Source organism: Falco rusticolus, chromosome 7 (assembly GCF_015220075.1).
Source record: "Falco rusticolus isolate bFalRus1 chromosome 7, bFalRus1.pri, whole genome shotgun sequence".
In the NCBI taxonomy this organism is placed as follows: domain Eukaryota; kingdom Metazoa; phylum Chordata; class Aves; order Falconiformes; family Falconidae; genus Falco; species Falco rusticolus.
This window is the reverse complement of record NC_051193.1, coordinates 71,684,469-71,705,118: the sequence shown is the minus strand read 5'-3', so window position 1 is coordinate 71,705,118 and position 20,650 is coordinate 71,684,469. Positions and strand designations below refer to the sequence as shown.

The 20,650-nt window shown below is 40.4% G+C and overlaps 1 protein-coding gene across 4 annotated transcripts in view; it reads left to right on the top strand.

Annotated features, from left to right (window-relative positions):
- Nucleotides 1-20,650, top strand: part of INO80 (INO80 complex ATPase subunit) — a 67,406-nt gene that overhangs the window by 17,247 nt on the left and 29,509 nt on the right. For all 4 annotated transcript variants that reach the window (XM_037394046.1, XM_037394047.1, XM_037394045.1 and 1 more), the window contains exons 9-24: nt 326-529; nt 1,822-2,017; nt 2,189-2,256; nt 2,578-2,787; nt 3,341-3,421; nt 4,624-4,719; nt 6,989-7,048; nt 7,672-7,814; nt 8,870-8,954; nt 9,468-9,585; nt 10,540-10,625; nt 11,649-11,816; nt 12,259-12,392; nt 13,189-13,256; nt 14,693-14,786; nt 15,927-16,104. In XM_037394046.1, coding sequence (XP_037249943.1) covers nt 326-529; nt 1,822-2,017; nt 2,189-2,256; nt 2,578-2,787; nt 3,341-3,421; nt 4,624-4,719; nt 6,989-7,048; nt 7,672-7,814; nt 8,870-8,954; nt 9,468-9,585; nt 10,540-10,625; nt 11,649-11,816; nt 12,259-12,392; nt 13,189-13,256; nt 14,693-14,786; nt 15,927-16,104 — 1,989 coding nt within the window. The remainder of the gene's footprint in view (nt 1-325; nt 530-1,821; nt 2,018-2,188; nt 2,257-2,577; nt 2,788-3,340; nt 3,422-4,623; nt 4,720-6,988; nt 7,049-7,671; nt 7,815-8,869; nt 8,955-9,467; nt 9,586-10,539; nt 10,626-11,648; nt 11,817-12,258; nt 12,393-13,188; nt 13,257-14,692; nt 14,787-15,926; nt 16,105-20,650) is intronic.

Below are 20,650 nucleotides of genomic sequence, written 5' to 3'. Positions count from 1 at the left end.
AGGTGAGTCGGAGTTGCAGGCAGGCCTTGAACTTGGATCTGCTGAGTCCCTTTCAGGAGCCTACCCACCAGATCAGTCCTTTCAGTGCCGTGCCACGCTGGAACTGTCTTCAGGTTTTGTCTTCACCATCTTGGAGGTTTTTGGAAGTTTATGTTCTCTCATGCCATTTCAGAAGCATTACTGCTGAGTAAAGTATCACAGTTTTTTCTCTTCTGAAGGATCAGACTTGGTTATAATTAAATTTGATGTTGTTCGTTGCTGTTTTGTTTTTTTTTTTTTAATCTGCCCCCTTTACCACTGTTTCCAAAATCTTACTTCTCTCTAGCTTGCCCATCAGTGCATGAGGGAGGTACGTCGAGCTGCTCTCCAGGCCCAGAAAAACTGTAAGGAAACGCTACCACGGGCACGTCGTCTTACCAAGGAGATGCTTCTCTATTGGAAAAAGTATGAAAAGGTGGAAAAAGAACATCGCAAACGAGCTGAGAAAGAGGCTCTGGAGCAACGCAAGCTGGATGAGGAGATGAGAGAGGTACAGCAGAACCACAGATTGCTGATAACTAACCTGTTGAGGAAGCACAGAAGTGACCAGATAACTCGAGTTTCTAAATCCAAGCCATGAAATTCAGTTATTTGTTCTGTGTCAGCAATATCCCACCTATTTCTTCTGCTATCTTAAAATTCTTTATATGATTCTTCTAATGTTAGCTAGAGGTGATTTAAAAAAAAAAAAGGCCTTCAAGTTGCGTGCATTCTTTACAAGTGAGTGAAGGGATTAGAGAAGCAGAGTGTGTGTCAGACATACCTATCTCAGTGCAGGTAAGGGCCAGCCTTTTGTGATGGTTTGTATATCACTCTGGGTCCAGAAGGCAAGCCACCTTTTCATTCACATTGAACTGTCTTTTTTTTTTTTTCCTTCCTTCTTTTTCCCCTGCTGTAAACTGATACTGTCATTTTTATATGGGGCACGGAATTTTTTCTGTGATTGCTCTTTTGTTGGCCAAGTGACAGCTTCATGGACTCCATTATGGAGCAAGAGGGGCTGAATGTAAGAAAAAGCTTCCTTGCCAAAGCTCTGTAGTGGATTTGTGGTTGTTACCTTACATGTGCGGTGATGAGCTAAGGTTGAGTCTTTAGAATACCTTATGTTTAGTTTTGTGCTTAAAGTATGCTTTTATTTATTATGTTCCTCTCATTCTTGCAAATTCATAAGCATTTTGTGAAGGTTTCAGCTGACTTAGATTCATTGACATCTTCTAGCTATAGCATTTTTTAACCAGAACCTAAGAATGAACAGTTTCTGCAATGTCTTGCTCAACACTGAACAATGATAATATCTCAACTGTATTACCTCGTGATGTATTTCACATATTCTACCATAATTCTTTTTATTAATCAATAACAGAATGTTGAAGTTAGGTTGTCACAAGAGCATTTTTTTAACTGTTCAGTTCTATTACTGTATACCACTAAAATACTGTTTATTTTTGTCAGTCTTTAAAAGTTTTGTTTACACTGAAAAATTCAAACTTTCTTTCATTAGATTATGGTGTTCTTTGCCATGATTACTGCACTTAAAAGAACTTTTCATTTGCAACAATTTTATATTTTAGTACAGATGTTTGTGGTGGTGGTCAGTGTTACTGTGTCAACTAGTATACTAGCATTTTGATGTCACAGCGATGTGCGTAACATAATCCAGATAGATCAGTTGTTGATATATTGTTAGAGTAAAAAATTTCTGTTTAATGATGTTTTAAACATTAAACTTTTGTCTGTATTTTTTCCCCGTTCATCTGTTCTTTGTAAATGCTCTTCTCTTAGGCTAAGAGACAGCAACGAAAACTTAACTTCCTGATCACGCAAACTGAATTATATGCCCATTTTATGAGTCGTAAACGAGATATTGGACATGATGGAATACAGGAGGAAATCCTACGCAAACTGGAAGACAGCTCTACCCAAAGGCAGATTGATATTGGCGGAGGAGTAGTGGTCAACATCACCCAAGAAGATTATGGTAAGTGATTAATCGACAGTGCTTCCCATTCACTCTTCTGAAATATACTGTACTCCGCACATTATCGTGCAAACTTACAGTCTCAAGCACAAAATCCTTCTGTGTAAGAAGCACTGCTATAATTACTGTAGTTACTGCTGCGGAGCTCTAACATGGAGATGTTGTTTTCAGACAGTAACTATTACAAGGCCCAAGCTCTGAAGAATGCTGAGGATGCTTACCAGATTCATCAGGCCCGGGTATGTATTTTTTTGAACCATGAAGTAGTTGAGAAAGCAGAGTAATCAGTAGAGGACACAGAACTGGTATCTTTCATAGCAGTTCAGTGAAATAGGTTTGTTTAATTCCAGGTGCCAGATTTGGATTTAATTCTGTTGGCACTTCCTGTGCTAAACAGGTAGAAAACTAGGATATAAAGATTTGGACTATAGGAACAGGCTTGTTTTCTTTTAGTCTCTGGCAGAAATCCTGTACCTTAATGTGAAATGTAAAGCCCTTTACCGTACAGTTTCTTGTCAAGTTGTTCATCATCTTATGCATAGTTTCATCTTCCTGTTTAGACCCGATCATTTGATGAAGATGCAAAGGAGAGTCGGGCAGCTGCTTTACGGGCTGCTAACAAGTCTGGTACTGGCTTTGGAGAGAGCTACAGTTTAGCAAATCCATCTATCCGAGCGGGAGAAGATATTCCACAGCCTACCATTTTTAATGGAAAACTGAAGGGTTATCAACTGAAAGGCATGAATTGGCTGGCCAACCTATATGAGCAGGTATCTTAGTACATCTTGGAAATTCTTAAAACTTCTAGGGTTGTTCAAGTCACTAAAATTGGTCAAAAAAATCCGTTTTACAAATAGACAGGTTATACTCAATCTGTAATGTCTGTACAAGAAAGGAAGATGTTATGTAAGCCACATAATCAGTGTTCATGATTTAACAACTTTCAATGGGGCATTAAGTTAAAGGTTCTTTATGTGAATTTTTATACAACTATTTATGACTTAGATTATGCACTGAGAGAGCTGCGCACTGTTTCAGGCTTGGGTCAGCTGGTAAACTGCAGGCAGGCAGCCTTGTCCTTGTGTGCGTACCCTGTCACAGGGGGATTGCAAAGTGCAGACAGGTGGAGGGAAAAAACAGACTGAGGAATGAAAGTGCAGTTGAGGTAATTGAACTCTTAGTAGAAGACGTAAGACACAATAAGGTGTTTCAGAGGTGTCACAGTGGGGCTGCTCCCCCTAAATTCAGTGGCAACTGCTCTGCTAGTCCTGTATGGATTAAAAAGTGGTGAGGTGAAGGTGTTCATTTATGGATCTTTTGCAGGGCATCAATGGAATCCTGGCAGATGAAATGGGTCTGGGTAAAACAGTACAAAGTATTGCTCTCCTTGCACATCTGGCTGAGGTAAGTCAAATACAGGAATTAAAGCTTCTTCCTCGTCAGTATGCTTGGTAGAAGATGCATACTTTTCACATTAGAAATTAATTCTGGATCATAAAGCTTGAATGTCTTAAAAGGCATATTACCCTTTGCTTTAAAGCAGAGCCTTTGAAATGCATGTGAGGGGGTGTGTGTGTATATATATAAATAAAAATAGAATTTTCATTTATTCAGTCTTTTCCACTGAATTTGAAAGCCTGATGAGGCAACAAGTTGTACGCTTCATGGCTCAATGAGTTTTACAACTCAGAGACATGTAGAAATGAAGACCAAATTCTGAGCTTCATGGCAATCAACATGGATTTCCAGATTTCAGTGGTGCATTTTATTTTATTTTTTTTAAGAACCATAGTGATTCTTCTGTGCCAGGGCAGACAAACACAACAGGAAAAGCAACAGGAGCCTACTTCTTCATGCAAAAATAAATATCTATCTGAAAAAAAAAAAAAAGTCTGATTGGCATCCAGTCACTTGCCTTAAATAGGAGATACCAACCAAGTGATACCGAGAGCAGGATTAGCTGCAGTAGTGACCAAATGACAGTGATTGCATTTGTTTATGTTCTTCTCGATACCAGTTCACTGGCACTGTCAGCCACAATACTGGAAGGGTGTGCAGAGCTAAAGGCTGGTGTGCTCACCTGTATGGAGGGGATAACAGACAGGCTTTTCTCCCTGCTGCACTGCCACTTCAGATTTTTGGAAGCCTGCACAGGGCTTTTTCTGGCTCTCCCTTATGCAGGCCAGCTTGTAACTACTAATGCAGTAATGGATCAACTTTCTTCCTCGCCAGAGGGCGTTCCAATGTGATATGATGGAGCAAAGCTTTCCAGTGCCACCTCAAGTTCTTTTCCTCACCAAAGTGACGGGCTGTTAGTAATGTGAAGGTGGCAACTCCCAGAAACAAACGAGATTGTTCTGGGAATAACTTTGCAGTTATGAAATAAGTCTTAGTGAAACATTAGACCTGCTCTGTTTGATTCTGTGTCATCTGCTGTGCTGGGAGGAAGTTTTGCTATGTTGTGTATAGTTCCCTCTCTTATGTAGCCACTGTCTTTTAGTAGTTGTAAAGTTGTATCAACTGTCTCTGTATCCCTTCCCCTCAATTAATTTGTGGATGTCTTTGGTTTTTTGTTTTTGTTTTTTTTTTTAATGTGTGTATTCCAGAGAGAGAACATCTGGGGACCTTTTTTAATAATTTCACCTGCCTCTACTCTTAACAACTGGCACCAGGAGTTTGCCAGATTTGTACCTAAGTTTAAGGTAATAAGCATGTGCAAGAAAGTTCTTCCTGTTTTCTCAAAAGCAAATTGTTTTGTTCTCCTGAGTTCTTCACCGCATCTGGGTGCCTGATTACCTTGGAATTTGAAACTGTAATGGGCTTGATCATGATTTATATTCTTTTCCCCATCATCCTGTTTTTTCTGGAGCATTCAGTTATCTAGGGCTTAATGTTCGTTCTTGAACCACATGGTTTTAATTTTGCATCAACTTAAAGACACCTCGGTGAGGAATTGAAGCAGAGCAGGGAGTGGATGTTCAGTTCTAATGTGTGGGACTGACAGCAGATGCAAGAATAATATTTCAGTATTTTGTATATGTATATGTAAATGTATAAATACAGTACAATATACTGTATTTAGGGTTAGAGCAGTATTTTCAGACATTCATATCAATTTGAGTAAGATAAAGGTCATTTAACAAAACTGAACTCTAAACAGGCTAGAGGGAGACAGAATGCAGTTGTTACTACAGAAAAAAAGAAGAACCATAGGCATACAACCTATGAGGAGGGAAGTGAGTCACAAATAGATAAGAACACAAAAGATTAAAATAAATGAAGTTCTTCAGGTATGTTGTGACCATGAAAACATAGTAAGATAGAAAGCAAGGAACAATTTGTTACTGAAAAACAAGCTGATTGCCTATTCCCCAGTGGAAAACAGGGAGTGTTGCAAAGAAAGATTTGAAAAGAACGTATGCTGCTGGAACAGTGGTGAAATTTTAGGATTAAAGATAGACAAAAGTGTCAGAAGCTTGCAGTTACATCTGCAAAGAATAATGGATTAAATATTTGAGGAGTTAATGTAGTAATCTTTGACATGAAGAGGTCTAGATAATTTTTTTTAGTATCTGATTTTCTTCTTTACAGAGAACAGTAAAAGACACTTAGTTATAAGTAACCAGTATACCAGTAACATCCAGTCTAATTGTTTGAATTTCTTGGCTACCTAATAAGGTGGAGGAAAAGACTTAAAATATTGATATAAGTAATATTTGATTTCTTGATCTGGGGTAGGCAGTATTAAAAGGCTTACCTTTTAGCAAATAGCTTGTTCGCAGATCCCTGATGAGACCATGTGTTGGTTACGGTGGTATATAGTTTGAGGTATTTGTAAGAAGAGAAGCGCTGGAATGTGGTTCAGTACTGGATGATTTGCGTGACTTATATTTTGAGATAAATTGGGATTACTGAGACTTTAAAACTGATGAAAAAATTATAAATGCTTAAGTTAGTGAGGAGTTACTTTAAAAGAAAACCCTAAAAATAATGCACTTATATATTTGCATAGCCCAAAATAATAGGGATCCTGATTAAAAACCTTGGAGTAGAAAACATTAGAGCAGTTGGCCATTCTACCTACTTACTTTCTCATTTCCTTGAATCAGTTTGTTGCATAGAATAGGTGAGCAATTGTTCATGTTTTCTCCTTGTGAATTAAATACAGAAAACATTGCAAAAACACAGTGCAAAAATGCACTTTCTTGGTAGTCTAGTTTTTTACTAACATCCTTTTTTCAGAACAGTTGGAGTAATATTCAGCTATGGGCACTTTGAAATTCAGAGCTTGTCAGCTGCAGGGTGGAGATGTCCGAGCCCTTTCACAACCTTCCGCCAGCCAGACGGGAGATGGCAGTGCGCCATCATTAACCAGCAACTCTGGTCTCCGCGCATGCAAAGATCTCAGTAACAGGACCCATGAAATTCTGAGCTATAAATGGATTAACAGATTTCTCTGGCAGTAGTGCTTACTTTTTAAAGTTCTTAGGTTAACTATATCCAGACCAGATGTTTTAACTCATCTCAGATTTCTGGGTACAGTTCTGAAATACAAAACCAAGGAGACAATGGGAATATTAAACAGGAGAATGAGCCCACTAGTCCTCTAGGGTTAACTGTAGCAGTAGAGGGCAGGCCTCTTTCTGCCAAAAGCAAAGAATCATTTTTTATTTTTAGAAGAACCTGTCTAGAAGGTGTAACGCGCTACTGGGCATTTTGAGATCCTCAGCATAGTTTGGTCTGGTCTTCGTAGAAGTCATAAGTTGCTTGATACCTTTGCCTGGAATGCTCCTTTTCTAAGCATTTTTAAATGCTTTCTGATTTTTCTCTGAGTTAAGAAAGGTAATTTCCGTTTTTGTTGTTTTGGAGAAGGAGGTCTGTCTCCCCTTTTGTAGAATACGTAGTATAAAATTCTAAAGCTGGTGTATCTTTATTTGAAAATAATGTATTTCTACTTTTGTACTGTTACAGGTGCTACCTTACTGGGGAAATCCCCATGACAGAAAGGTGATCAGGAAGTTCTGGAGTCAGGTAATACTGGCATGCCCGTGTGCTTAGACAGTCTTTGTTGTCTATGCAGAGCAAACCAGAAACTGCTGCTACATGCCACCAAGCTAAATGATGTGTGGATGCAGAGTTCTGTGTCTTCATCCATGTAGTAGCATTTTCATTAGCATAATGAGGTAGAAGCCTTCTCTTGTGCTGGAGAGACAATACAGGACAGGGCAGTTCAGGGCAGTATGGAGTTCAGCTGAAGAAACTAGAGCTCTGTAAATAAAGCAGGAAGTTTCAGTGTCGTCAAGGACTGTTAATTGTATTTGAGTAACCTAACTCAGGATGCCCAAACCTAGCATCCCTGCAGGCCTGTCAGGTTGTTCCTGATTTAAAAACAGCATTTTGTAGGGTTCAATGCCTCGGTGTTGTCTGGCACATTAAGAAGCATCTGAAATTGTTCAGGGACTAATGGGCTGAAGTCCAGATCCACCAGTTGACTAACCATGCTGTAATTGATTTAAAAAGTCAGCTGCGGGAAAATGCAGTAATAATGAGAAAAGATTATGAAATGGAAGTCTGAAATTACAGTATACACAGGTGAACTCTTCACAACGTATTTACATTATGTGGACATTTGTTTCTTTGTTTTGTGGTTATAGAAGACGCTGTATACTCAGGATGCTCCTTTCCACGTGGTGATTACCAGTTACCAGCTAGTAGTACAGGATGTCAAGTATTTCCAGCGAGTGAAGTGGCAGTATATGGTTCTGGATGAAGCGCAAGCGCTCAAGAGCAGCTCCAGGTAATACATTAACTGGAAACGTAAATCTTCCCTCTGTATCAGCTTCTTGAAGGAATATTGAGAAAACATCAAGATTACAAAAATGGATAGCAGTTAAAATTGATATGCAGAAGACCCTTTAAGTGCCTAACCTAGTTAAGCATCTGTATAACACTCTGACGCTGGATTGATCTACTAGCTTTTTACATTTAAATTTTCCTTCTCCAAGCGTGTAAAATGTAAGTAAAAAGTAATTGTGGAGCAGAAACACAGGTGGAGTACAGGGCAGTCAAACAAAACAGTGTGGAATGCTCTTCACCTTCTTTCCTGACTGCTCACAGAATTCTGCCTAGTGAACAGTCTGTAGTCTTCACCATATATTGCTTATATTGGCTCCATTAAGTGCATTATTTTGATTCCTCCTTCAGTGGCACTGTGCAGAACCCTGTGAATACTGCTGGCTGCAGCAAAGCCCACTTTTTGTCATAAGACTCTGTGCCAGAAGGTTTTCTGTTTGTTTTCAAGTAATGGATTCGTCCGTCTTTACTTCTGTAATTGCTTTCCCATAACCTTTGTCCGGGTTGCCACTGTACTCGGTCAGCTGAAGACTGCTTTAGATGCAGACTCATTCTGACCCAGGTCTGTCTCTTCTGCGTTCTTTGGAAACTGCCCCTCTAAGAAGACTGTGCTGTGTACCTCAGCACTCTGCCACGGCAGCACACACACTTGGTGGTGTAAAGGCTGAAAAGCAGGTGACCTTCTGATTCATAACCACTGTTTCTTTTGGGAACTTAATTATTCTGATTATGAGATGTTATTAGTGTCCGTGCATTTGTATTAAAAATGAGTTAAAAGATACTTAGAAAAATAAATTATGCACATTTCTTTGTACTTTGTGAAAGGCTGTGGAGTGGCTGTGATAGTTTTACCCGGTGACCTCCAAAAATCATTTGTGAAGGTCACTGGAAGCAATTGGTCTTAAGATATTGTGGTTTAACTCCAGCCAGCAACTTTGTCTTATATCCTTCTTCAAAAAGCAGTTTTAATGTTGTTTTTTTCTTTATTTTATTCATCAGTGTTCGTTGGAAGATTCTGCTACAGTTCCAGTGTCGGAACAGATTGTTGTTGACTGGGACCCCAATCCAGAACACAATGGCTGAGGTATCTGGGAGCTCTTAAAAATGGACTTTTCTTTATAACAAGGATATATACCGAATATATACGAACAGTTGAGAAACCTATTGTATTTGTGTGTTTGTGGGATCATAATTGTAGCAAAACACTGGCAAACAGATTTGGGATAAGCTCTGGGAGGGGAAAATTTGGAAATGTGCCACACGTCCAAATAAAGATAAAACTGAAGGTACCGGATGCTTAGTAATGCCTAGATTACAGGATGAAATCCGCTTCTTGTGGCTTTTCCTTCTGTTGGCCAAAATTGTTGTGTTGTGTTTCTCACTGCCTTCTGATGGTGTCTGTCATGTTGGTATATTTGGCATTTGTTGAGGGGGAGTGGGGGAAGAGGATGCAGCTGTGTTTTTGTTTAATTTTGCTGTGTCTTGTGATTTAGTAAAGTGATTTTGCTTACGAAGAGCTGCAAGGGTATGGGATCCCCAATTACCTTGTCCATAGTAGGGTGACTTCTGCTGATCTGCTCTTTTCTCCTCCTTTTAGCTTTGGGCCCTGCTGCATTTCATCATGCCAACACTGTTTGATTCCCATGAAGAGTTCAATGAGTGGTTTTCCAAGGACATAGAGAGCCACGCAGAAAACAAATCCGCCATTGATGAGAGTGAGTGCAGTGTGTAACTACAGTAGTTTTTATATTAAAAAATCTGTTACCCTGTTTCTCTTTTTTTGGGGATGTGTGTGAGAAATGTCACCTAAAGCAGAGGGTGCATAATGGGATTGGAACCTTATGGATTGTTCATGTAAAAATATGTGTTTCTGACTGTAATGAATAGAAAAACTTGTAGTAAAAACGTTGATTTTCTACTTGTCTGAAGTCCTCCTTCCCAAACACAGGAATATTTTAAATATTTGTAAGTTTCTACAGAGCACATCATCTTGAAGATCTCCTGAGTGTGTTACAGGCTGTAGACATAAAAATGATGACACAAAGTGCTAAACACCTTTTGAACTCCAGAAGGAAAGCTTAAAATTTCTTCTAAAAAAATATCTTCATGGTAGATTTTAGGGATAGTTATGGAGAAAAATCTAGCTAGGTAAAATGGCTGATTTGTAACCACAGTAGAACACCACACAGTTGGAACACGGTCACAAAAGTAAAGGCCTTAAGAGCTCAAATACCCAGAACTTAATTTTTTACAGGTTATCATGAAGAATGCAGTTGTCCTGCTCTTGTAATGCTATAATTCGGGGGGGGCAAGACCTCAAACTGTTATGATGTCTTAGTGAATTAGCAGTGTCTCATCTGAAACTTTCTTCTTCACTAATAATGAGTGATAAATTAAAGCCTGTACTGTTCAGCCCAGGGGAGTATAGAACACACAAAATGCCTTAGAAGTTCATTCTTCAAAGCAGATCTTTAGATTCGTAATTAAACGGTGTAGCATTGCACTTGTTTAAAAAAAGAAAAATGAACGGAGAAATATCAACTTTGTGCTGCAAGAGCTGTGGTGAGGGGAAATGGCTGAGCAGTAAGAGACTTAATTTGTAGAAGACACCTTATAGTTTCTTCTTTGGTGAAATAATTGTTCCTTCTTCCCCATTTCCTGTGTTTCAGACCAGCTATCCCGCTTGCACATGATCCTGAAGCCTTTCATGTTGAGAAGAATCAAGAAGGATGTGGAAAATGAGCTGTCAGATAAGGTGAGAAAAAGTGTTTATCTGGAATGAGTATTTCAACTTTTATTGTCAGAGCTCTGTCCTCTAATCTGGTTTTTGCAAACTCATTTGTCAGTCTGCATACCTGACATTTGATTGTAAACCTTTCACGGACCTTCAATTTCTGGCACCATATCCCAGCAATCTCATTAGATGTGAATGTAACTGAAGAACCCCTAATTAATAAACTTGCCTAAGGAAAACATTTTCTTAACAGTTACAAATAAAAAATCTTTCAGCCTGATTAAGCTGACAGAAATATCGCTAATTGAAGTGAAGGAGATCGATACAGCAATGATTGGGTGATAAACATCTCCAGTTGCCTTGGTGAGGGATTTGGCATGGATTTGAGATTCGTCTTGCTTGCTTGTACAGAGCAAGGAACGCATAGCGGCAGCATCATACCCTTCTCTCTTGTTAGTCTTGTCTCTTGATTTCATGTGGATGTTAGCAATACTGGATGATCTTGTCAGCATGTCCCCAGGTTTTGAGACCACTGGCTAAGAGATATTTATTTCATTCTGATGTGCTTATTAATTTCAGAACTGGAACTTCCCCACAGACACTGTTGTGTGATGTACCTCTCCTTATCATGGGCTCCTGACACCTGTTTAAAATGGCTCTGAATGGGTAGATAAGATTTTACCAGTAGGGTAGTAGAATTAAGGTCAGATTTTAAGCTGATCAGCTGCAGATGGGATGTTTTCAGAGCTTCTTAAGAATCTGTTTACTTAGTTGTGCTTATGTACTTTTAAAGGTCTGTGTCCTATAGCATTACCTAAGCCTTCCAAAACACACCTATTTGTTAAGGTCCTTCCCGGATTGGATCCTGAAATACAGACAGGAATGCAACTGCTTTTTTTTGTTGTTGTTGTTTTGGTGTTTGGGGTTTTTTTTGTGAGAAAGTTAAGTTTTCCTTAAGATACATTTCTCTGCTTTGTGTATACTGGTGTGGTCATCCTCAGTTTCAGAGAGAGAAAAGGCTAAATCTTCCTTGCTGTTTTGCAGATTGAAATTCTAATGTACTGCCAGCAGACAAGTCGACAGAAGCTGTTGTACCAAGCTCTGAAAAACAAAATCTCCATTGATGACCTCCTGCAGTCCTCAATGGGCACTACTCAGCAAGCACAGACCACCACTAGTAGTCTCATGAATCTAGTCATGCAGTTCAGGAAGGTAAGGCTATTTTAAATACTATTTTTTTCAAAGTGTATTCATTCATTAGCACAGAACTAAAATACAGCTTGTAGAAAGCACCATATAAAAAAATTTCTGACACAGGCAAGCAAAGTTGCATGCAGTCCTGTTGTGTTTCTTATGCAATGATGTTGGGATAGAGGAGCTTTAGCCAAGTGGTGCATGGATCTGCTAACTGGTTTGGTTCCAGATTGGTTATTGAAGGAAATCATTCACTTGGGAAGAAAAGGCAACAGCGGTTATGTGAATAGGAGAACATCTGATGCTGTATTCCAATTTGAGTAGATATACTAAAATAGCTTTGCACTACTAATAAATACTGAAGTTTCAGTGATCAATAGTTGTAGTTAATTTGAGGGATAAGTGCTGCGTCGGACTAGATTAATTCTTCCCGGTGTTTGACATGCTCTCTTTCTTATAGGTGTGCAATCACCCAGAGCTGTTTGAGCGACAAGAAACTTGGTCTCCATTTCACATCTCCCTAAAGCCATACCGGATTTCAAAGTTCATCTACTGTCATGGACAGATCAGGGTCTTTAACCACTCACGGGACAGGCAAGTCCATTTCCTCTCCGGCTTAACATACTTAATATTATTGCTAGACTTACTTTACCTTTGTAAGTGCTAATTAACTCCCTTACTTGATGTACTTACATGACATTGGCCAAGTGATGCATTCCTACTTTACTTTTGTTCATTCGGCTGTTAAGCATCTGATATCTGATGCTCTTTCTTGGTGGAATCCTGATCATCAAATATCCGTGTGAATAAGAAAGTCAGGAAAAAGAATTTAGAGTTATTGCTGATGATGTGTAATAAATTATGCTTTAAAAGAATTCTTACCAAAAAAAAAGGCCAAAAACCCAAAAACCTCTGGTTTCCCTTCAGTGAGTTTTCACGCTTAAGGAAGCTATCGGTATCTGTCTGTTGTGACATGGTGTATTGGTGCCTTGACAGCTTGTAGTGCTTACCTTGGATGAACAGAAGCTGCTTGAGTGCAGTTTGCTGTTTTCACTGACTGTGGAAATTCTTGATCAGTTTTGTCTGCATTCAGTTATGAGAAATGCTCGTGGCAGAGATGAGGAAGCCACGTTTGAAGATGAGACTAATTGTTGTACAGTGTAAAATGCACCAGAGCGATGGCATGGCTCGGTGTCAAATTAACAGTAGTGCACATGGACTGGTGATGCTTTTCTCTTACTGCCATGCAATTCCAGATATTCAGAGTGCTGAAATATTTGCAGTGAAGCATGGAAATTACTCTGCATCTTCTGCTGATTGTGTGATCGAACATTGTATGTGTTAACACCTTCTCAGTGATACTGTTTGGTTCTATTGCTTTCATTTTCAGGTGGTTACGGGTTTTACTTTCGCCATTTGCACCAGACCACATCCAGCAGTCTCTCTTCCATAGGAAGGGTAGGTTTACAGTCCTGTGTGGCAGGTTGGGTTGCACGCTTGCATGTAATGTTGTAATAAGTCTTATTCAGGGGAAGGACTGAGAGGCCAGATCAATTGGTCCTCTGAGATAATCTGATTGGAACTTGTCAGAATTTTGTTAGCATTTGTACTTCTACATATATTTCATTTGCTCAGTGAGGAAAGGATGGAAGCAGCTGGAAGAAAAATAAACTATGACAACTTGTTAGTTACCACTTAATGCTACTGCAGTCTCTAGTTCCATTCCTTCTGTCTTGTTTTAACTTGCTTCAAGGGATTAATGCTGCCTTTTTAGTCTAATGTCAATTTTTCACGGATTCAATTCAGAGAAATCTTGGATTTGTGTCAGTACATTCTGTATTATATGTTGAACTGCCAACTTGTCTTTCAAGTAAGAAGTGGATGAGTTGCAAGTGACCCAACATCTAATCTATGAGCAAAAAACCCACAAAAGCTGCTTATATTGACAAATAAAATTTATTATAGATCTGCCCCCCCCCCCCCAAAAAAAAAAAAAAAAAAGTGCTAATTGGATTGCTAAGCCGGTGGGATGGGAAAAAGTTCGGGAGAAAAAGCAAGACAGGTACTGGCTGTGTTACTGTGCTGAAATCTGCTAGCACGGACGCATTCAGCTGTCCAAACCCCTTTTCAAGTGGGGACAACCAGGTGCAGCTACTGGAGTCTGCACTTGTCTGTAACTCTAACTTCCCTGTGTCTTGCTGATTATTCTGGTTTCTGTTTGTTTTGGCATTCGTTATTGGCTTTTTCTTGGGGACCTTTTTTGGCGTGCTGTTGAAGGAAAATAATTTTGAGAATACAATTTTTGTGTAGAAGTTAAAAAATAAAGAGATATGAATGGTACTGGGGATATGCGGTGCACATGGGTGGGCCTGAAAGGCCTTCTTCATTAACAGAGGAACATACCTCTCCCGCTCCCCATGCTTCAGCGCAGTGTATCCATCATCCTCACTGTATATGTTGCATCCTTATCCCCATGCTTGCATTCCCCCACCCCCTTCCAACGCATTTGGCTAGCTGGGTGAGAGCCAGCGTGTTTGGGTCAGCCATCTGGCCGGTAGGGGTGGGGAGTCGCGAGCATGCATGCTGCCTGTTGATTCTTAGTAAGTGAAATCGATGTCCTTACTGGTTGTGTGGTGTCTGGCCTAGGACGTGTTTCTCAATAAGTGCCCTTCTTTTGCCAAGACTGGAAAAGAAACTGGAACTTGGAGTCAGGCAACAGTGATTCAGACTAAATTTTCAGTATTTCTACAAGATCTAGGTTAAATTAGGATCTCCTCTTTTTTCACCTAGATTTGCCATATGTCAGAGGATGTGTCTCCAATTAATAAAGTTCATTGTTTTCAGCTGTGTCTGTGAAATGTGTTGGCTTAACTTCAGTATTTTCTGTGACATAGGCATCAATGAAGAAAGCTGTTTTTCTTTTCTCCGGTTTATTGATGTCTCTCCAGCGGAAATGGCAAACCTCATGAATCAGGGACATTTAGCCAGGTGAGGACAACTTTGGGTTTTTTTCACTTTCTAGCAATTGTAGGAAACATACAGGTGATGTTAGGGGCATCTCTCCATAAACCTGCATTTTCCATGCCTCCTAATACTTCTATTTGTCTGTCATTATCTAATATTATAGCAGCTTCTAGAGTATTCCTCCAGCTATAGGGCATTTGTGCAAGGCAATTTTTATGCCTCTCAAAAGGAGAAGCCCTCTGTAACAAAGATTTAGCATAGTAAATAAAGAAGATGGTCAAAGGGCAACAGAAGAGTTTGCTTAGGATGACGCTGTAGGTTGCTGGCGTTATCAAGCGCAAAATCCAGACTTTGCAGTGAAGTGGCCTTCCAGTGCTTACCAATTGCACTTGGGCATGTTTAAACACACGCAGAATAAACTTGTGTTGTGGTAGTTGTTCTTCGGCTCCAAGCCATACTTTCTGCTTCCACATGTCCTACTTCTTAATACGAAATGGAATTTCAAGGCGTAGACTTGGGATTAAGGATTTTTAGCATTGTGACCTGTATTATCTTGGAAAGGGAGATGATCTGTTTAAGTTCTAGTGTACTCTGCAGTGGACAGTACTCTGACTGAAGTTAGATAGTCACTATAAGACATCTGCAATTAAAAGCAAGTCTTTATTAGCAAGAATAAAGGTGTTTTGCTTAGGGCTTTGTAAGTGTAATATTCTTCTATTGTTGTGGTTATTTTGGACTTCTGTTTCTTGTCTGTGTTCCAGTAACATCAGACAGATTTCTCTTGATCTGTCTGATCTTTATGATAAATTCTGCATTCATTATACAGTTTGTTACGAATAATTTATATATGGAGCAATTTACAGAGAAGTCAGAATGCGATTTTAAGTAGTAGCGGCTAATTCAGGGTTGACCCTTTTAAACGAAGTGCTTCAAACTGTATTCTAATTTAATCACTTAGATTCAGTTAAGCCACCTTAGAAAAAATCAAAATAAGCATAATATAATTGGAAGATGTCCAGCAATACTGATTTCCTTTGTCAGGAGACTGTAAGGCTGAAACTCTGAGAAAAACCCTGTTTGTTTCAAATAGTTATGTTGTAAATATATTCAAGCCTTTCTTTCACAAAGCAGTGAACTAAATGTGTCTACTGTGTTCTCTTTCAGATGGTTAGCGCTCTTCCTGTCTCTGAAAGCATCCTACAGGCTCCATCACATGCGCTTCTGGATGGAGGCTGAAGGGGAGAAACAGCAGGGGTCACGTTTTCTGAGGAACAGGGATTTCTTGCTTGATGTAAATTTCCCGCTGTCTTTCCCTAACTTGCACAGCTGCACTTTGCTGCAGGTAAGCAAAATTTCTGTGATGTGAAGACAGTTGCAAATCCTCGTGAGTCAGAAACTATGAAAGCATTTCTATCCTTATAAAACAGAAGGGGAAAAGCTTCTATTAGGATCACTATTATCTGCTTTATTGGATATAGGTAATAAAGCTCAAGAGTGCTGAACAGAAAACTAGTTTAGCTACTGTCTTCCATACATTTCAAAACTTGCTATAAAAAGTACATGAGTTGAATTAGAAGCCTTACAAATATTGCCAGGACAACAGAACTAGATACTGGAGGAGCAGAACTGGATTGATGATTTGTCAGGGATGGATTCTACATGTAAGCTTAAGAGTTTAGTAGTGTTTTTCTAGATGCAAGGTGCTTGTCTTCTGACTGTCTCTAACACTCTTCTCAAATTCAGTACATCGCTGCAGCAGCTGGGGAAAGCAGAGACTTCAGCCTAGCAGTATTTCAGAGTTGGTGGACAAGCATTGTTAATGGTGTCTTTCTACTCTGAAATTTGCTTCTGCTGCTGTCTGGTAGACTCCAGATGTGTTCACCTTACTGTGTAATGCAAGGTCATTTTCTCTATAATCTTTTGCCTGGGATGTGTGTGAAGGTTTTGTCTTTTTATGACTAAATTGCTGTTGATTTCCTGAGTTAGATTACAGCTCCATTGATTCGTTTCACTGGGAAGTAAGTTCACAAAAGTGCTAGATAGAGTCAGGAAAGCATCTAGGGCAGTTAGCAGATATGCAGTTAAAAAATCTTTTCTGAAACAGTGAGATCGTGCCAACTTTCTCTAGGGAATATTGCTTCTGCTCTTGAGTCTGGAAGGGGAAAGGAGATAGCCAGAATTCAACTGAATAGCGTGTAGAGGAAGTTGAAATTGAAGACGCATAAGCAGTAGGAAACCAACCTTGGACTTGGTGTCATGTTTTGCAGCGTTAACAGCAAAGCCAACAAAACGAGTCCTCCTAGTTATCAAACAAAGAGCAAGCCAACTGAGTGCATATGCCAGTTAACTCTGGCTGTGCTGGTGTTTAAATATTCCATGGTCCCGTGCCTGGCTTGATAAAATGTCTGTTACATGGATTTGCTTTCAGTTACTTTTTTTGAGATTACATTCAGCTGTTTGATTAGTGACGGTGCAATGCTTGTCTCTGAAATTACACTGTAGCTCTGTCCTCTCACTAGTATAGTTAAAGAAAACTTGTGTGGTGACCTAAATGTTGCAGCCTAACAGTAAAGGATAGAAGGTGGTGTCAGAAGTTGAATGGTGCCTTCCGTAAGTGCACACATTTTTATGAAGACAATCTAGGTCCTTACATAGCCTTTGGGTTAGTGCATGTAAATATTAAAAGGAAAGTAATTAACTTTTCTTGAAGAACAGAAGGTGAGTTAACATTATAGATACTAAATACAAGATGTGGGATATGCACATGTAGATTTTAATATTAACAATGAAACGTGGAGCATTTGGATAGGCTACAGACCCACCTGTACCACAGCCTGGCAAGACTTAAATGTGTAACTGAGTTTCTCCAAATAATTTCTGTTCTTTGAGGAAGTCATTACTTGTGTCTCAGGGGTGCTGGTGCTGTGACTGCATAGCTAGTGACTGGTGTAGCTGTAAAAGTGCCTTTTACACAGAAAACAGCCAGCTGAGGAGCAGAGTTCATCAGTGTGTGCAATACAGTGCGTTTGTGATAACCCCAGTAAATCTAAAGGAAGTTCAGCCCTACAGTTATGACAGGCTCTTTAGAACTGTTTTCTAACCTGCATGTCAGACAAAATACCACTTGAATGACTTTAAAATAAGCTGTTTGCAGAATTTTGTTTGCACAGCTTCCCTGTCTAGAATGCCTTTTAAAAAAGGTGCAAAACCAAAGGGGAAGTAGAAAAACAAACTGTCCTTTACATGCCTGTCTTTTAGCTGCATGGGTCATTGTGTGAGTGAAAATGAACTAACTTTTTTATCCTCGCCCAAATTTGAGAAACTTTTTCAATGTAAAATTCCCTGAGGCTTCCCCTAGGGCTTCATAAGATAGTGACACGTAGGGAGCGAGGAGGGGGAGAAACAGAGGAAAAAGGAAATGGTATAAATCTGGCTTTTCTTAACTGCTTAGATCAGCATTTCCGATAGAAGAGACAAACTATGAAAGTAAGTCAGTAGACTTAAAACCACATTTATTTTTAATGGATCTTTCTGAAATTGAGGTAACTTCTGTCTAAAGATGGTGTGAGTTTCTTCATGTGAACACAGAAATCCCTTGCAGTGCAAGGTCTCTTCATTCCCCTTACTCAGCACCTCCACAACGTATTAATTTGTATACGTTGATTTAAATTAATATAAAATCAGATCTGTTGAGAATGAACCCTTCTCTTCTTTGCTTTCCTAATTTTCGTTCTTCTAAAAAAAATCAGGTGTGTTAATGAGCTTTAGATGCTGGTGGCAATCACCCATGTTTATATGCAGCTCTGTTTGCAATATAGGGAAGCCTCTTTCAACACTTTGGATTGTGTGGTTGTAGTAAATATGTACATTCTTATTTTTTAACATTCCCCCTCTTCAGTTACTGGCTTTGCTGTACTAAGGTATATGGATCCATTTCAGAGCTGTGGCTGTGTTCAGTTCTGTAACTTTACCTGCTCTTTTCCATGTGTGTGGCTGACAGGAAGCAGGTTTCCGCTGTCCCCGTTATATCTGGTGTCTGCTCTGTTCATCAATACTTAATGGCTGCGTATGTCAGGGAATTCAGAGAGGGATGTTTGTGACCTGCTTGTAATTTGTACACAGGAAGCATGGCCATGAAAACCAGATTAATGCCCGTGTACGAGACCTGCAGCTAATACTGTGTGTAACAAAAATAATATTTTTCTCTTATTTTGGATATCTTCTTGGAAGGCTTCCTTTGTGTTTCTTCCTGGGTTTTAACTGGGCCATCTTTGATGGCTCTTGGATATTGCTTTCCAAAAGAGAATTAAATAACAATCTTGCATAGGTTTGGAATTACAGTTTATTAGCTTCCTCTCTATCCATTTCTTGCATTCTCATTTTCCAGGAAATAAAGCTACCAAACCCTCTGATGGCCGTGGCCGCAGCCAGCGAGTGCCTGCTGTCGTAAGGCACGCTGGAAAGCCTGGCGACTGCGTGCGGGGCCGACTGCTCTCCGTAACACCAGCCGCAGCGCCTGCGTGGGCCGGGGCGGGCAGGAGAGGGGCTCCGAGCTCAGGCTGAGCCCTGGGTCAGTTTGGCCTCCTGCTCTGGCTGGGAGGGAGGTCGCTCTGGCTCCTGCTGTCCCTCCTTTGCTCCCAGCGCTGCGTCCTGCCTCTGCTGCTGCCGCCTTGCACGGTCACTGCCGGCTGAGCCAGCTGCACAGAACTTTCCATTTTGATGGCTGTTGACTTTGCCCTTTGGTTCAATAGGCTTCTGGAGGGGAGGGACGGGTGGTGGAACTAGCACCAGCGGCACAGCCACAGGTTGTGGGACGGGACAGCTCCTTTCTAGCGGCGGCACGGGGGGGTTGTGGCCACCACGCCTGGCCCCCCCGAGCAGTAAGCTCGCGTTCCCAGCCATTGCTGGCAGACACGGAGTCCAGCCTTGCATTCCCCACTCTGCTGGTTCAGCACACGGCCTGTTTTACCAGGTGGTGAGACAGATCACAGAACTGACTTGGAATGGTGGGGCAAGGGGTTGCTTTCATCTTGATCAGCGTCTTAATGAGCACAGACAGCTAGGCCAACAAGAAGGGGCTCTGTGGGCACAGGAGCGAACATGTGAAGCAGTGGTTGCTTAAGCCAGCGTTACTGGTGGTGAAGAATTGCCAGCTGAATAAGAGCCTGGTTTTGGGATCACTTCACGTTATCAGGGTGGCCCAAGCTTTGACCTGTGCTGTTTAGCCCTGCTGAGTGTCCATGGAAGGCTGTTGTCAGCTCTTTCTGTGCTCACCTTCTATATAGAAGAGCAGATGTTTGGTCACAGAGTATGAACTGTATTTTTGCCTGCTCCAGACCACAAGTCACACTGGTAGCAGCTGAAAGACGCCCTTACATGCTGGGATGGGCTGGTTGTGTTTTGTAGGTGGTGCTAGCATGTATGCACAGTAAGACTACTTTTCTCCCTTGTCAGCAGGTTCCAAATCATACATGCTAGCCACCTGCATCTCGCCCAGTGAATCTACGTCTGGAGAAAGGGCCCAGGATGTGTCATCCCTAATGGGCTGCTGCTGTGGATGTTTTCTAGGTGTTTTGACATGTGTAGGAATGGGTATATCCAGTGTATGACAAGATACGAGGGTGTCTGCTTCTGTCATGTACCCTGATGTTTAGAACTTCAGACGCTGGGATTTTAGAAAATTGCAAGGCTCTGTAAAGTAAAAGCATGCAATTAATTTTGGTGCGTTAGGAACTGGGGCAGAACAATGACAAAGCTTTAGATACTGTTTACATTTTACTTAAGTGAATTAAAAGAACTGCTAGAACTGCCAGGAGGGCACATACTATGATCCTGTGGCAATGAGAGGCATACTTCTTAACGGTTCTAAAATTATTGCTTCTTTCCTA